The 18,167-nt window shown below is 37.8% G+C and overlaps 1 protein-coding gene across 2 annotated transcripts; it reads right to left on the bottom strand.

Annotated features, from left to right (window-relative positions):
* Positions 1-240: 240 nt before the first annotated feature.
* Positions 241-16,176, bottom strand: LOC140813729 (uncharacterized). Of its 2 annotated transcripts, none has more exons than XM_073172392.1 (8): positions 15,592-16,176; positions 14,262-14,402; positions 13,973-14,065; positions 13,740-13,866; positions 12,472-12,575; positions 1,542-1,622; positions 679-758; positions 241-576 (listed from the first exon to the last, which is right to left on the bottom strand). In XM_073172392.1, exons 1-8 carry the CDS (start codon positions 15,904-15,906, stop codon positions 357-359), a joined length of 1,161 nt encoding a protein of 386 aa, XP_073028493.1. In that variant the 5' UTR covers positions 15,907-16,176; the 3' UTR covers positions 241-356. The 2 variants fall into 2 exon arrangements, with proteins under 2 accessions (XP_073028493.1, XP_073028494.1); XM_073172393.1 differs by having other exon boundaries at positions 12,481-12,575; positions 15,592-16,174.
* Positions 16,177-18,167: the final 1,991 nt, after the last annotated feature.

Here is an 18,167-nt window from a genome sequence, read left to right as displayed (position 1 = left end):
ATCCCACAAATAATTTAGTAACCTGAACCCGAAACATTTTCTGAAAAACCAACCGTTCCATGGGATAAGTAATAAAATGTTAAAATTGTTCTACAAAAATATAAGCACTGAAACATTTCAAAAGTCGTTAAAGTTCCAAAGAAATGAAAGATTGATCTAAGGGTCTCCACTGATGCCGCTGCTACCCCTTTCTTCTCTAATGTATGACATGGGACTAGTAAAAGAAAAAACATGCCCTCATGAATCATGATATTTCATTCATTTGATAACTAAACAGCAATAACTTATCTACGATAAAATCTCCTTCAACGATAAATTTATTACATGTATATATAGCAAAATTAGCTTCATTGTCGTTAGCAAATGTCATCATTGTGTCTTCCTCTACGAGAAATGGACCTACCCATTCGAAGCCTTCGTGTTGTGAGTGCTTCCAACAAAACCTCCAATGAATGTTCAATGGCTTCCGCCTGTTTGTCCAATTCAAAGGAACTGAATTCTTGAACATGTTGGAGTTCATAAAGTAGGCCTATTGCAGCAGCTGCTGTGCATGTGCGATCCCACGATGGTTGGGGTCTGAAACTCAGAAACAGAATCATATATAAAACAAGGCTCAAAATGGCAGTAGATTCACAAAAGCTTATGGCACCATATTATATGAGATTTTGACTGCTGTACCTAAGTTCATGCATCGAAGATACACCGATGTTCAGAGATATGCAATGAAGTTCATTTCCCCAGATTAATTTAGCTCGATCCTGTATAAAATACAAGTTCAAGATATAACAATATGCCTAAATCTTGATTCACTCTCAAATAATGTTATGATAATATCGACATCTAGTATCCTAAACAGCTCTCTTGTATTTAATGTATTTGACATTTATATCTGTTACATGTTATCAGTTTTGCACTTGATAAGAGATGTAACTCTTGATAAGGGAGGCAATTGTCAACTACATTAAATATTCAAAATCCCTTATTTTGAAAACTAACGAAAAACTGAATTAAAATTGAATTATATCTTGGAAAGTTCAAGATAAAACAACATGCCTAAATCTGGATTCACTCTCAAATCGTGTTCTGATAATACCGACATCCAGTATCCTAACTAGTGACATTTACATTTCTTACATATTATCAATTTTGCACTTAATAACAGAGGTAGTCTTGATAAAGGAGGCAATTGTCTACTACATCAAATACATGATAGGTGAATACAAAAAACCCTTGTATTTTTGAAAAGTAACGAAAAATTGAATTAAAATAATAATTATGTCGGGAGATATTGAAATTAAAAAATATACGTTCTAGGGAGTAAAGTAAAAACAAAACCAAACAAGATTAAATTTGTTGAAACCAATTCTTGAGGAATACTCAAGGAATCAAAAACTACACATCATCAACTCTTTTTTCCAAATCAATATTAGTTATACATGTTAATGCTTTACAGAAGTTCATGAATTTTCAGAGGAAATCCAAGGAAAGCTAATTAGAAAGAAACTCTGGAAAATAAGAAAACATACTATTTTCTGAAATACCTGCAAACGTCTAAACATTGCATTTGAATTGTTCCAAGTACCATCAATTAAGATAAAATTCATGGTGTCATCTCCATTTTCCTGTGAAATAAGGGATCATTAATTGGCATTCAACACAAAGTAAGAGGTACGATGCTTCAGTACATCAAGGGAAAAACTAAAAGCATTTTAAAATTGACCCGGATAGATCAAATTACACATTCATCATCTGATGAGCAATTTGTAACACTGTAATATTTATCATTTCATTGCTAAAAAACTTTGCCTGCTAAACTAATTGGACTTATGTTAGAATCCAATTTATCAGTTGGAACTGAAATCATTGTTCTGTTTCAAAATCCTACCTTTGAACATCAAATTAGAATCATCAGTAGTTTGCCCAGACATATAGGTTATAAGAAAGACATAAATCAAAGGACCACTACATAGGCTATTTTTAGTAATCCATTGAATACGAATGCTTAACTCCATTCATTGAGAGGGCTTGTCACCATCCTGGATAAAGGAGGAGTGCTTGGTGCTATGTCGGTGATAGCCTAGCACCATAAAATATATATCACCGTTGGTATTAGATCTGTGACAACCAACCAACTATTGCGTCACAACTTTTCACATGGATATTAGTTCAAACAATTAACACGAATTGCCAGGTCGCCGCACACTTTAAGCGACGTGCTTCACCTACGCTCGGGTGTAATGTCAAATAAGATAGGCGTTGCAGCGGCGCCAATTACAGTGATAAGTCCGAATATATAATTAATGTGATCCCATCAACTAAGGAAACAGAATAACAAACTAAGGAAACAGAGCCAATCTCGGTACCCTAGCCTGCCTCTTTTCTTTCTTATTTGTCCGGCAGAAGCCGTCCCTAGCCGCCTCTTTTCATTTTTATTAGTACGGCAGCCCTCAGTCCCTTCTTCGTCCTTAGTCGTTCAGCCATACGCATGACTAAATACGGCACTAACTACGGCATGACATCAAATACATCTTCCTCGGAAGTCACTTCCTCCGATGTGGAAGGCTCGGCTTTATTCACCCACAATTCTTTTCAACCCAATAGGTCTGGCAAGGGACAGCCCTGGTGTGACCATTGCAAGAAACTGGGTCATGTCAAGGCTACTTGCTGGAAATTAGACGGCAAACCAGTAGATTGGAAGCCATCCAACACTCGGGTTGAGAGAGAAACCCGTGCAAATAATGCCACAACCACAGAGATTACTACCGAGGGTAGTCCTTTCACTAGAGAGCAAATAGAGGCATTGCAGAAAATGCTAAATCAAACATCGAGCCCCGGACAACCATTCCACGCACCTGCCGAGTCACACACGGTGCTTCTTGCACACCAAGGTATCATGTCCTACACTCATATTGTCAAAAATAAATCCTTACAGCCATGGATAATCGACTCAAGGGCCTCAGATCACATGACTGGAGACTCCAGCCTCATAAAAATTTATCAGCCGTGCACGAATAATTCCGGAGTCCGAATAGCTGATGGCTCTTTATCACCTGTGGCAGAAATATGATCAATTCAATTGACAAAGGACCTTCAACTTTCTTGTGTTCTTTATGTTCCAAAATTGAATTGTAATTGAATTTCTATCAGCCGACTTACGCGGGATCTTAATTGTGTGACTAAGTTCTATTCCAATCTTTGTGATTTTCAGGCAAGTGGATTCGGGGAAGGTGATTGGCAGTGCTGAGATGCATGATGGCCTGTATTTGCTCAAAGGAAATAATCTCCTCAGTAGACAAGTTCACTCACCGGGCCTTGGTCCTACATCAAATTCAGTCAAGTGTTTCCTAAATTATGTGTCTTTTTCTAATTTAGCGTCTATTGAAAGCCAAGTTATGTTATGGGATCTTCGTCTTGGTCATCCTAACTTTGATTATATAGGAAAGTTGTTTCCCTATCTATTAATTAATAAAAGTTCAAGTGTTTACCAATGTGAATTTTGTCACCTTGCTAAACATACAAGAAGTATCTATCCGAGCCTACAATACAAACCTTCATCTCCATTCTCTATAATTCATAGTGATATCTGGGGACCCGCATGCATCAAGAATATTAATGGGCTAGGTGGTTTGTTACATTCATAGATGATCACACAAGAACTACTTGGACCTTTCTCATGAAGGAAAAATCAGAAACATCCATGATCTTCCACACCTTTCATTCCATGATATCCACCCAATTCCAGAGCAAGATCAAAGTTCTTAAGACTGATAATGCTAAGGATTACTTCAACTTTGTCCTTGGATCTTATTTTTCCAAACACGGTATCATTCAGATAAGTTCTTGTGTGGATACCCCACAACAAAATGGAGTGGCAGAAAGGAAAAATAGACACTTACTAGTATCATGTTCACCAACAATGTCCCTAAGTATTTATAGGAGAGGCCATTCTTACTGCAACTTACCTCATTAATAGGATGCCAAGCCGAGTTTTAAAATTTCAAACCCCCCGTAAGACACTTCTCAATGCCTATCCTCACATTCAGTCCTTTTCTTCAGATCTACCACTCAAAATTTTTGGATGTTCTTCCTTTGTTCACATTCACCAACATCATCGCACTAAATTCGATCCAAGATCTCTAAAGTGTATATTTATTGGATACTCCTCCAACCAAAAAGGTTACAAGTGTTACTCTCCAATCACTCAAAGAGTATACAACACCATGAATGTAGCATTCTTTGAACATCAGCCCTACTTCTCCAGATCCGACTTTCATGGGAAAACCCGGACTTCGGATCCTTTCCTCGATATCAATGATTTACCAGCCCAACAAATACCCTGTCCTGTGTATCTTCTCGAGCCTGAAATAGTTCCTGCACCAGCCCAACAAATGTCCACTTCTGTGTCCATACCCAGGCCTGAAATAATTCCAACCTTTGCTACTCCTACTACTGAATCTGCTCCACTTGATTTAAAACACCACAAGTCGACACTTACAACTTCGAACTACGTGTCTATAGAAGGAGAAAACCCATCGAGCATATACAGGACATCATTCCAACTCAGAATTCTCAATCATCAGCACCAGACTCTCATGCCCATGATGATTATATGATTGATGATTTGGATCAGCCAGTCGCCCATCGGAAAGGTGTTAGAGGGTGCACTAATCATCCTATTGAGAAGCATGTTGCCTATGGGAAGTTGCTGCCTGCATACAGAACATTTATTTCAACTCTTGACATCAAAAAAGTGCCTCATTCTGTACAGGAAGCTCTAAAATTCCAGCATGGAAGAAGGCAGTTGAAGAGTAGTTTAAGGCTTTAGAAATGAACAATACATGGACTCTTGTAGAGCTGCCACATGGCAAAAACCCAGTTGGTTGTAAGTAGGTATTCACAGTAAAATACAAAGCAGATGACAATGTTGAAATATTCAAGGCTAGACTTGTGGCCAAAGGTTTCACGCAGTCATATGGGATTGACTACCAGAAGACATTTGCTCCAGTTGCCAAACTCAACACAGTTCGAGTTTTACTCTCTCTTGCAGTGAATCTGGATTGGCCTCTTCACCAACTTGATGTAAAAAATGTCTTCCTGAATGGGGATTTAGAAGAAGAAGTTTATATGACTATCCCTCCAGGAATGGAAACCAAGCCAAACAGCGGTTAGTATGTAAACTTAAAAAGTCCCTGTATGGCCTGAAATAGTCACCACGAGCTCGGTTTGATAGGTTTGCTAAGGTTGTGATCGCTCATGAGTATCACCAGTGTCAGGCAGATCATACATTGTTTGTAAAAAGCAAACCAGGAGGGAAAATTGCCATTCTCATAGTATATGATGATGATATCATACTGACAGGAGATGATTCAGAGGAAATTATCAGTCTCAAAATATGTTGGCTGCGGAGTTTGATATCAAGGACCTTGGGAACATGAAGTATTTTCTAGGAATGGAAGTGGCTCGGTCCAAAGAAGGAATTATCATATCCCAGAGAAAATATATTCTAGACTTGTTAAGCGAAACAGGTTTACTTGGATGCAAACCTGTTGACACGCCTATGGATCCTAATAAGAAGATGATCAAGAGTGAGGACAGCAACCTTGTGGATAAAGGAAGGTATCAGAGACTAGTTGGTAAGCTCATCTATCTATCTCATACTAGACCTGACATTGCATTCTCTGTCAGTGTAGTCAGTCAACACATGAATGATCCAAATGAGGATCGTATGGAAGCAGTGATTCGAATTTTGAAATACCTGAAGACAACTCCAGGACACGGTCTTCTATTTAGAGAGTCTAAAAATCAGGATGTAGAAATCTACACTAATGTTAGTTGGGCAGGAGAACTAACAGATAGAAGATCAATCAGTGGTTAATGTTCATATGTTTGGGGTAACCTTGTGACGTGGAGAAGCAAAAAGCAAGCTATTATTTCTCGCAGTAGTGCTGAATCAGAGTACCGTGCCTTGGCATTAGGAATTTGTGCAGGAATGTGGCTTCAAAGGCTGTTAAAAGAGCTCAAGGTTCAGACACAAGACAAAGTAAAGATGTTTTGTGACAGTCAAGCTGCCATCAGTATAGCCAAGAATTTTGTCCATCATGACAGAACTAAACATATTGAGATCGATAGACATTTCATATCAGAGAAGGTGAACAATGTAATTGTTCAACTCAGTTATGTTCCAACACGACACCAGATTGCTGATATTCTCACCAAAGCACTTCCAAGAGCTGCTTTCAATTAATTAAACTCCAGGCTTGGTTTGCATAATATATACATCTCAGTTTGAGGGGGAGTGTAGAAGAATAATATTTATTTATTATTTAGATTTGATTAGATTTAGGTTATTCTGTTTCCTTAGTTTGTTATTTTGTTTCCTTAGTTATTTAGGTTTGATTAGATTTGATTAAATTTAGGTTATTCTGTTTCCTTAGTTTGTTATTTTGTTTCCTTCGTTGATGGGATCACATCAACTATATATTCGGACTGTATATTGTTATTGGAAGATAATAAGAAAAACAGTCTGTATTGCTTCAGTCCTCGCACCTTACTGGACGGGGCCGAGTAAAGAAGCTAGTTCACACTAGAATTGGGAAGATTAGAATAGCCTCTTCTTCATGTTCTCTCTCGAGTATGATCGAGAAATGGTATTGCAAACGTAATTCTAGGAACCTCGTACCTGTTGTTTGATCTGTCTTCTTTGGATTCGTTCTTTTCCTGCAATCGATTGGATCTCCAATGGCATTTCCGATTCCAGAGCTGCATCAATTGGCAGATCTGCCTATGATGATCCTTTGGATCTATATTTTCTACATCACGCTGATAATCCAGGTATGAATCTGGTCTCGCCGCCTCTCAATGGTGACAATTACATTGTTTGGAGTCGTTCTATGTTGATTGCCCTATCTGCTAAGAATAAGCTAGGGTTTATCAATGGCTCGATTAAACATCCCGATGATGGTGATTTTGGGCTACTTTCTGCTAGGTTACGAAGCAATAGCATCGTAATTTATTGGATCCTCAATTCAGTGTCGAAAGAAATCTCTGCTAGTATTCTCTTCTCCGAATCTCCGGCTGATATTTGGAATGATCACGATTCCAACAGAGTAATGGTCCCCGAATGTTTCAATTGCATCGTGATCTTGCTTGTCTCTCTCAGAAACAAACTCGGTTAGCATCTATTTCACCAAAATAAAGACAATTTGGGAAGAGCTTGAAAATTATAAACCAAGTTGTAATTGTGGAAAGTGTTCATGCGGTGGGGTTAAAGAGGTTCAAAATTACTTTCAGCGAGAATATGTGATGTCTTTTCTCATGGGACTCAATGATTCGTTTGCTCACATCCGGGGCCAGTTACTTCTCGTGGATCCCCTTCCACCGATCAGCAAGTTTTTCGCATTTGTCTTGCAAGAGGAACGCCAAAGAAACATTACTAGTTCATTTGGTTCATCGTCTGATTCTTTGAACACTTTGGCCTTCAATGTTAAGGCAAATCGTTCAAATAAAGGGGCTGCCCCAACTCCTAGTGCTGGTCATTCCAAAGGTCCCAAGCAAGAGCGCCCCACTGTACCGCCTGTCGATCTCCTGGTCACACTCCGGATAAATGTTACAGAATTCCAACAACCTCCTTCTCCCACTCCACCTTCAGCAGCTGTCAACAATGTTTCTGCAACTATTCAGGAATCTCCTTCTTCTCCTCGTGTGCCTGACAATTTGGGAGTTTCTTTCAAACTCTCAACACCTCCAAATGTCAGCAGTTGATATCCCTGCTATTTAACCAGCTCACTACGGCATCCCATACCACCCCACCGGAATTTGATGCTGCCCCACACTCCAACGGTACATGTTTCTCGGTTATTCAGCACCAATTTTTTTCGATGCTTAACTATTGATCTTGACTTTGGTGCTTCCCACCATATATGAGCGCACCTTACCTTGTTTCATAATAAAAAAATCTGTGGAGAATACTTCTACACTGCCTGATAACTCCCGTGTGCCAGTGCTACTTAGTGGTGATGTACGTATTGGTTCTCGATTGGTGTCGGACGATGTCCTATATGTGCCAAAGTTCAAATTTAATCTCTTCTATCAGCGCACTCACACGTGCCTCCAGTTTTTCTGTGGCTTCCTCTCCCGACTCTTTTATTATTAAGGACTCCCACCACAAGAGGATGATTGACAAGGGTAGGAGACTCGATGATCTGTACGTGCTTCACAAGGATGATCTGCAGCATACCTCGTCTCATGTGTATATGAGTAAAGTTTCTATACAAAGTTTCTGTACAAACTTGGCACAATAGGTTAGGACATCTATCAGATCAAAGGTTAGCGGTGTTGAATAAACATTTACCGTGTGATACCTCGGGTAGACATGTTCATAACTCATGGTATATATGTCCATTGGCTAAGCCATAGCCGTTAAAGGCGCAAGGCACACCAAGGCGCAAAGTGGCCCTGGAGCCTGAGACGCAAGGCGAGCCACGCACCTTATCGAAGTAAGGCGTGCTAACCATTTTTCAGAAAAATATATTTATTTACTACTATTATATGCAAAACTTGAAATTATTAAGCTACTTTTTTTTATCTACTACTGCTATTTATTTTTCTGATATAGATTATTGAGATGTTATTTTTAAAAAGGCAATATATATGACTTTCCTTAAAAAAAAAAAAGGTCACTCAGGCGCGCCGTGATTGCGCGCCTGAGCCTTCAAAGGCGAGCCCAGACGTAAGTAATCTGCTGTGCTTGTGTACACAGGGGTCGCCTGGTTTAGCCGCTCACCTTAACAAGTATGGGCTAAGCAGATAAAATTAACCTTTGTTTCGCATAATAGATTGGATTTGCATCCTCTTGATCTTGTTCATGTATCACGTTGTGTCCTCTTTTGGTTATCGTTATTTTCTTACACTGGTTGACGATTGTATGCGTTTTACTTGGATGTACTTACTTCGTAACAAGTCTGATGCGCTTGATGTTGTTCCAAGATTCTTTCACATGGTTGATACTCAGTTTCATGAAACTATAAAAGTGTTTCGGTCGGATATGCGAAAAAATTGCGGTTTGGTGACTTTTTAAATGAAAATGGAGTTCTCCACCAACTTTCTTGTGATGAGCGTCCTCAACAAAACTCGATTGTTGAACGCAAGCATCAAACACCTGCTGAATGTTGCCTAAGCTTGCTATATATTTTCAAGCTCGCCTTCCAATTTCTCTCTGGACGGAATGTGTCTTGACAGCAACTTTTCTGATTAATAACACCATCCACTATCTTACACAACCAATCTCCCTTTGAGCTACTATATCAATTCCTCATTGATTACTCTTCCTTGAGGGTGTTTGGTTGTCTCTACTTCGCCTCCATGTTATCTGATTCTCGCACAAAGTTTGATCCTCGAGCAAAACCTTGTGTGTTTGTTGTGTATCCCCCTGGCATCAAGGGATACATGCTTTATGACTTGCAAAAACAACTTTTTGTCACTCGTGATGTTTTTCACCAAGGTGTCCTTTCCCTCCATCTCTTGTCTGACGCCGGTGGAAGATGTTGACCCATTCCCTAATTTGGTGTTACCAGTCAACCAAACGGACTTGCCCACACCTATCTCCCAAGACAATTCCTACCACTCAACAGCCCATAAAAGAGCTTGCTTCGGTTGCGGTACCTATTCGCTAATCTACAAGGACATCCCATCCCACTTGCAAGATTATCATTGCAATCTCCTCATTGATAATCTGTCACTTGGTGCTTCTCCCTCCAATCGTTATCCTTTATCTGGTTCCATTAGTTGTGATGCATTGTCTCCATCCTACAAAAATTTGGTCCCCAATGTGTCTACACACTATGAACAACAATTTTTTCATCAAGCAGTTAAATATCCAGAGTGGCGTGATGCTACGAAGACTGAATTGGATGTTATGGAAGTAAATGATACTTGGAGTGTGGTCCCCCATCCTCCAAGTATGCACTTCTTTGATTATCATTGGGTCTATAAAAATCAAGTTCAACTCTTCGGGGTCTATTGAGAGGCACAAAGCCCTTCTTGTTGCCAAGGGTTATACTCTACAAGAGAGCGTCAATTCTGTAGAGACTTTTTCTCCAGTTGCCAAACTTGTGACAGTAAAAGTCCTTGCACTTGCAATGAGCCAGTCTTCGAAGTTAATAAAGGTAATATCACTTTCTGAATTCTGCCATATACCAGCGCTGCTCCCTCAACGTTCAATCAAGATCCATGGCTCGAGGTAATCTCACTTTCTGAAATTTACCAAATACCTATTTAATATAGGTTTGTTTCTGGCAGGAAACTTTGTGAATTCTGCCATATCCCTTTTTGGAATCTCACTTCAATTAAAAGGAAGGAAACTTTCTGCCCATGTCTTCTTTTCTATTTCACTGAAGAGTGAAGACATAGATGCTCCCAACATATGAATTTCTGAAACATCACTGGAGAACGAAGAATAATTTGATGATTTACAATTTTGAATTTTTTCCCTTAATATTCTGAGCATTTAAGACTTAGTAATGAATTTTTTGATGATTGAGTTTTTTGATGGTTATGATTTATGTTACATTATCTATCAATGAATTTTAATTATATTGATTGTTATCTTTGTGAAAATATTTAATTTAAATATTATAAATTACTTTATATAAGTTGAATTTTAAAATTATGTCAAATGTGATTTACTTCGATAAAGTGTGTGCTTTGTCTTGCGCCTCGCGCCTCAGGCCCCAAGACACCCAAGCACTTAAGGGCGCCTTGCGTTCCAAATAAATATGATTGAATTTGTCAAGCTAGTCCTTAATCAACAATTTAACTCAAAGATCTTGGTGAATTGAAATTTTTCTTGGGTTTGGAGATACCTCGATCAGCTACTGGCATTGTTCTTTCCCAACGCAATTACACGCTCAAACTTCTGGAAGACAAGGGCTACTTATCATCCAAACCTGTAAATGTTGCCATGGATCCCAATTTGCTCTCAACTCTGATAATGGTGATGTTCTAAGTGACTCCTCACACTACAAGAGCCTCATTGGTCACCTATCATACTTAACTATTTCGCACCCCGATATCACCTTTGCAGTTCATCAGCTTAGCAAGTTTGTGGCACATCCTCGCACTCCCCACCTACAGACAGTTCATCATCTGCTTCGCTATCTCAAATGCACTCCAGGACAAAGAATGTTTTTTCCTGCCTCATCTCCCCTGCAACTCAAAGGCTTCTCTGACGCTGACCGAGGTTCGTGCACCAACTTCAGGAAGTCCATAACAGGGTTTTGCATCTTTCTTGGAGATGCAATGGTTTCTTGGAAGGCCAAGAAACATACCACTATATCTCGTTCCTCTTGTTAGGTAAAAGTGGGGCCGATGCATTTAATACCAAAACGTGTCAAATTTGAAAAGGTTGAATGGTGGCCGGCAGAAGAAGAAATGCATTCCCTTTTGTTCACACGGGAGGATCGCAGCTATAAATAAGTGCATCATTTGCACTTTAAAATCATCCCAAAACAGAAGCAATTACAAAGCTTCGAAAAATAGAGAGAGCATTTGAGTGTTGAGTGTTCTCTTGTGTGAGTTAGAGAAAATATTTTCTCGGTTATACTCGGGTTGGGAGTGTGAGATATTTAGTGTATTATTGTATACACTTGTTGTAATATTTCTTCCGGTTATAAAAGATCTGCAGTAGCTCCGTGGACGTAACCTATCTTGGGTGAACCACGTAAATATTTGTATTGTTGTTGATTATTTTATTCCGCAATTTTTCGGCACTATATTATCATCGTGATCGGCATCGCTTCGGGGTAATTTCCCAACACCTCTACCGAGGCCGAGTATCGGGCTATGTCAACTACAACATGCCGGATATGTCAATCAATCTTACTGTACCCACAATGTTATTATGCGATAACAAGGCCACCCACCACATCGCGACAAATCCGACATTCCATGAACGCGCTAAACATATCGACATCGACTGCCATTTTGTTCGTGAAAAGGTTAATGATGGCTCCATCAAGCTTGTCAGTTCATTCCCAGCACCAACTTGCACACTTATTCACCAAACCCTTGCCCCTTGCTAGTTTTTCGTGTTTGCTAAGCAAGACGAACGTCAAAGACATCCACCGTTCATCTTGAGGGGGAGTTTTATAGGTACTTAGTAAAGAAGTTATAGTAGTTAGCAAAAGTTTTGCTGTTATTATCAGTCATAGTATATAAACACATTAGTGCATGTACAGTATATTTTTTAGTACACTGAATACAAGAGATGGTATTCTTCTATATATTCTCTCTCAAGTATGATCATAATATTTGTTTTTTCGGCTATTACAATCACATACCGATCCTACACAGTTTATTTTCAAACCCAAATGGACTAAAAGAAAATATGGAATGTGAAATTACATCGTGACCAAAGCATGCCTTCATGAGAAAAATTACAACCAGGCTAAGATATATATTCATGAGAGAGTTTACTGTTATTACTTGTCTTTCTAAATCCCAGGAATGGGACACAATATCTCTAACAGAAAATGTCGTCGCATTCTTATTTGGATAAAGGCACCAAACCTTGTTTCTGCCTGAAAATCATGTATTAAAATCAGAAGCCTGTCATATCACCATTCCAAAGTTTGTAACATAAACGAAAAATATCAGCAATTATATCTAAAAGTTCGCAGTAGAACACAAGCATATACAATGGACAAGAAGTTCGATGGACAGTGAATGAACAAAAGTAGAAAGAAAATTATCACATTTAAAACACCAACTGTTGCAATTTCTGCAACAGAAGAACCTAATTAAACTAACAAAAAAGTATCTCCAATTGATGCGAACTTTCCTGAGATTAATGTACAATTGAATTGAGAACCAATCAGGGGCTTTGAGATGTTTACCATTTCCACAAAATCATGGTCGTAGAAGATCGAGTTATTTTGATTTCAAACAAGAACAATGGAAGGATAATGCATGCAAGTTTGAAGTGGATCAACTTAATTCAAGTTTAATATTAAATTAATTGGCTATGGGCTAAGTCTACTCAATCAGTCATCTAAAGGCTTAATGAGTTTTCTTCAACTTGAGAATCTTTTTCATGCTCTTGTTGAATAAATCTAAATTATCAAGATTCATTCTTTTTGGCATTCAACCTAGACTTGTCATCTTCATTATTCGAAGGAATGACACCTTAAACCAATTTAAAACTATCACTGGAATTCAATTTCCAATTGTTATGCAATCATTGAGTCTATTCCCTAATAAAAACCATGTTCTAGCTTTGGAGAGTTTGACATAGGTACCTTCAGTGTATTGTTTTGGATCTCATCTCCCATGATTCTGCACTTTCCAGAAATGGAAATACTACAAAATTTGTTGTACCCATTTCAAATTCAATCTTTGATGGTATCAATATTCCAACAATAGAAACTTGTCATACTTTTAGATTAAAAACAAATGCCAAATCGTAATTCCAAAGAAAGAGTAGTCATTATTAAGATACCATCCGGAAATTATGTGAACTTCAAGAAAGAATCCCAACATATGAAGTCAATGACAACATGTAGACATGATAAAGAGGATAATGAATCTCTATAGATTGTGCTTCATATAACTTATGAATTCCATAAACAAAAATGAAGAATGACTTTAAATGGAACTATGGAAAAGTGTACACAGAGAAGGCATAAATTCCAGTCATAATTTCGATTGCAAACCAATATTTACTAAGACAGAGGTAGAAGTCAAACCTTCTAGTTGGAATACATTCCACATCTTTTCTTCATGTTCACTGATCCCAAACAAACACAAAGTTGTAGAACGAACGCCAAACACTTGCCACAATAACTTCCCAGTATTATTCTGCCTCAAAAAATCCTGCCACGAATAGATCATCCACCATCCGATGATCTTCTCAGATGATACAAAATTAAATAAAAAACTAATGTTTTAAATGGGAAGGCAAAATGAAATGTTGTACAACCTTTGGGTGCATATATAACCAGATATGCAGTTGTTTCGCAAGAGAACAAGTTGTCACTCTTGAACACATACAATCTTCCGAGGCGAGCCAGCACTACAAAAAGTTTTTTAAACAAAATAACTCAAGAGATAGTGATCTGGATAAAAATAAAGAATAATCAAGCCATAAATTCCAATAAACTCATGATATTAAAGATGCTAATCTTTCAAAAAAGTGGAAAATCGATCACTGTACACCTATAAAAATAGATGAGAGCTGAAATAAAACAATTACCAAGCAAACAACGTACTTTCTGACACAGATAACCCCTGCTTCCAAGTAGTCGGCATGCTATTTGTCGAGCAGAAAAGAATTGGAGTTTTTCCTCGGAATCACCTAACGATGCATATTTTGCCCTATGTTTTATGTCCTCTTGCACCTTGAAATCTCCCTGCAAAGATCAACAAAAGGGAATTAAAAGTTAATGCAGAAATTGTATGCAGCCAGACAAAACACAGTGAGTGGGGGATGATGCGGATAACTTTGGTTGCACATATTGTCAAGCATGTCCAATCTTCTACTGTGTTCAGGAAAAAAATGTAAAAAAAAAAAAAACAAGGATTGAAACATGGATGGGCCTTTACATTATAGCGAAATGCCAAAATATAAGTAAAAGGTGCAAATGTCTCTGAGAATGACACGCTACTCATGGGCATTGAAGTTTGTCACGGTCGAGGTTACGAAGATGCTATTTGTTGTAGAGGCTAAGAGATGTAATGGGAAATATTGGCTCTCAAAGCATCCTTATTACTATTGAAACAAAAACCATTTTGATGCCAATTATACAGTATTGCTCAAAAACAGAAACGAATATATTATCCCAGTAAGAATTAACACCTAACTCGCCTTGCACGCTAAAGAAGTTGGAAAGTTATTAATCGATGGGGCATGTGCCTCAATGTTGAGATCTCATTATTCACTAACTTTGAGGCAGCCATTCTTTTAAAGTACATAAATACACTAGAAATGGTAGTATCAAGCATTGTAAGAGCTTATGTGCCATAAGTTAGCGTGAATATTTAAACAAGTTGTTGAAAATTTTCAGTTATTTGTTTCTAGCTATATGATGTAATCGAAGGTTTTTACTCACATTGAAGCACGCTATGTTGCTATAGAAGTTTATGCAATGGATGAATTGTTCTATGGCTTCAGAAATTGGTCACCTGAATTCCCATATTCTAAAAATATTATCTAATCTTGGTGGAAGTATTTCCCAAAATTACAGCTACTGATCCATTTAGATCTCAATACATAATGTTAGCAACTGAAAATTTTCAGGCACCAATTTTAACCTTCGTTTGGATACAAGAGCTCCCCACAAAACCAACAATGAATTCGAGTAAAAAAGATTCGATACAATAAAACATAACAAGATTCCATTTATGTTCCCAACACTCCAAATCCAACCCCATCGCCTTCTACCCTATTCCACACCACTAAAAGGTGCAAAAAACCAAAACCCAAGAAATGGAAAACAAAAGAACGGGAAACCACAATTCCACTGATATATACAAAAGCAAATCAACACATAAACCCCCCTACATTGTCAATATTAGTGGATGAAAGTTTGGATTTTTTACCGAGAGGCTGCCATGGTTGCCGTCAAAAGTCATGTGGGAATCTGTTTCCTTTTCCAACATTTTCAAGTCTCGAATGACTTGATTAACCATATAGGGTACAGGAGAGGTGGTGCCCCAAGCTTGCCATTCTTGTAGGCTAACGGGGGTTTCATCTGCTGCTGCTATACCGTGGTGTACTACTGGCTGTGAAGAATTGTTTCCCGAGGAAAAGGGCTTCGTATCCATGTAGGATTCTAGCCTCTTTACGAAGAAACTGCGAGATCTTAGTTGGGAATCAAAGAAAGCAAAAGAGCGTTTAAACCTCAACGAGGGCATGATGCCTTTTGAGTAACATCCTCACGACCACTCCAACTGAAAGACACGGGCCATTTCCGTAACTTGGGATTCGATCGATCTCGGCAGGGGCTCAAATGATCCAAGCTGATAGAATGTTGCTCCAGTCTAGCTTCCTTCGAAAATCAATTAGTTAAATATGTTTCGTCAGCATCCGTTTGGATTATAGTTTTCTCGTAACAAAAAGCCGCAATGAAAAATACGATTAAACGTAATATGATTCAAATTCATTAATTATAGAGTTTATTTATCTTTGTATTTTAAACCATACATATCAAACTATTGTAGTTTTATAAATCCTTATAAATGATCTCAAGTATCAAACTATTGTAGTTTTTTAAATCCTTACACATTATCTACTTGAAGTAACATTTCTTCAATATCCAATAATTAAGTCCACGATTAAAAGTTTTGTTCTGTCTAAATTGCACAAAAAATCTAGACAAAATTTAAATTAAGAATCAATTACTGGAAATTTGTAAGATTCTGGTGGCTGCACGGCAGTATTCCGATGGGGCAGCGGCAATGCACTTTTGTGGAATGGTTGTCTCGGCCGTGGGATGAACTCTAAGTATTGTGGACGATTTTGAGCGATGTGAGCTGAGAAAAAATTCTTATATATAAATTTTAAATGTATTGTCATATATATAATTTCAATGGATTAAGTTAAAATTTTACTAGGACTCTTTTATTTTATAGTTTTCCCCTTGTCAAAAATTTCCAATAAGTTTTATTGTCTAACTAGTAGGAGAAGTAGTTAGAGTTGTATTATGATCATTAATCATATTAATCAAATAATTCACGGTTCGGTCACGATTCTTCTAAAACTCTTCGAGGTCAAGTGTCTCTCTCTTGTCAAATATCTCATGTAGTATTTTCTGTTTTTGACAATAAATGTTACAGTATCAATTAGAGATATCATCGTTGAGTTACAATAGCTAGATTATTGAAATATTGAACAACGATGAAATAAATCGAGTTTCGTTTTCAAACAAAAGGGAAGACACTCGAAATAATCTTCCATAGAAATCGATTAAATATTTTGTAAAGCATTTAAGATATATGAAAGTTGAATGAGTAAAAAATATTTTTGTTGAAGCATTTTATCAAACATTTGGTATGCAATAATTTTGTATTTGAAGAACACATAAAATGCTTCTACAATGCATTTTTAAAACAATGGAAATGATAAGTAAATGCAATAAACAAATAGACATAAATTTGTTTATGGATGTTCGAAAACTTCAAATGTTCCTACGTCAACCCTTCTTCCACCTCGAGAAGGATTTACTAGAAGACTTTGATTTATACTACTCTCTGTACAAATCCATTCATCTAGGACTTACGCTATTGCCTAACTGAACTCCTAGCACTCAAGATTGTAGACAGCAGCTCACAATCAGCATATTGTTTCATGTCTCATATGCAAAGACTACATACACAAGTTTATTGTTTTTGTGCAAGACCCACTCAACTAATCTTTGAAATCCAACTCTCTTGTATATGTGAGGAATTTATCATTTACAGTGTACATCTCAAATGTATCCTCTCACAAGGTCTTGTGCTCTCAACTAGCTGATATATTCATGCTAACTTCTCATGCTTTAAATCTTCTTCAAAAGCTCTTGTTTGATATTTAATATGTTGTATGTATAGGCTCCAACAATTATATATACGTTAGACACAGGAATATAACCGTTTGGAAAGTTTTTGTACTTTTATGAGATTGCAACAGTCAAATTCGCCTTGTTGGACATTTTCTTGAGTGGTCAACTGGTTCAGTTCAACTGGTCTAGTTCAGTTCAGTTGGTCTGGTTAAGTTCAACTAGTTTGGTTCATTTCAACTCATCTGGTTCGGTTCATTTTCAGCTGGTCTAGTTCAGTTCAACGGGTTCAGTTTCAGTTGGTCAGCAGCTGGTTCAATTCAGTTGGTCAGCAGCTGGTTTAGTTCATTTCAGCTGGTCAGCAGCAGTTGGTTCGATTTAGTTCAGTTGGTCAGCTGAAATCAGCCTAGCTGATTTCAATTTGTGCAGAACTAGTAGTTTCAACGTCATTTATCAGCATCTTAAGCTTCGATTCATACTTTTACTTTTGAAGATCGTTTGGTGCAATAATTGTCCTTGCTTGGTAGAGCGATCGAACCGTGGTGCTTGAGCTGCTGTGCGGTTTAAAAGATTTGAGTTGCACCATTACTACTAGCTATAGCTTTTGGTAAAGCGGTAAGCACTCGGTTCTACAATTGG

The sequence above is a fragment of the Primulina eburnea genome, chromosome 15 (genome assembly GCF_022965805.1).
Source record: "Primulina eburnea isolate SZY01 chromosome 15, ASM2296580v1, whole genome shotgun sequence".
NCBI lineage: Eukaryota > Viridiplantae > Streptophyta > Magnoliopsida > Lamiales > Gesneriaceae > Primulina > Primulina eburnea.
This window is presented reverse-complemented; position numbering and strand designations above follow the sequence as displayed.

Excerpts from the sequence above, each read along its gene's own strand:
- LOC140813729 (XM_073172392.1), bottom strand. The coding sequence starts at position 15,906 with ATGCCCTCGTTGAGGTTTAAACGCTCTTTTGCTTTCTTTGATTCCCAA. Across the intron at positions 759-1,541 it reads CAATGTTTAGACGTTTGCAG|GATCGAGCTAAATTAATCTG; the intron begins GTATTTCAGAAA and ends TATTTTATACAG. Across the intron at positions 577-678 it reads TCTTCGATGCATGAACTTAG|ACCCCAACCATCGTGGGATC; the intron begins GTACAGCAGTCA and ends TCTGAGTTTCAG.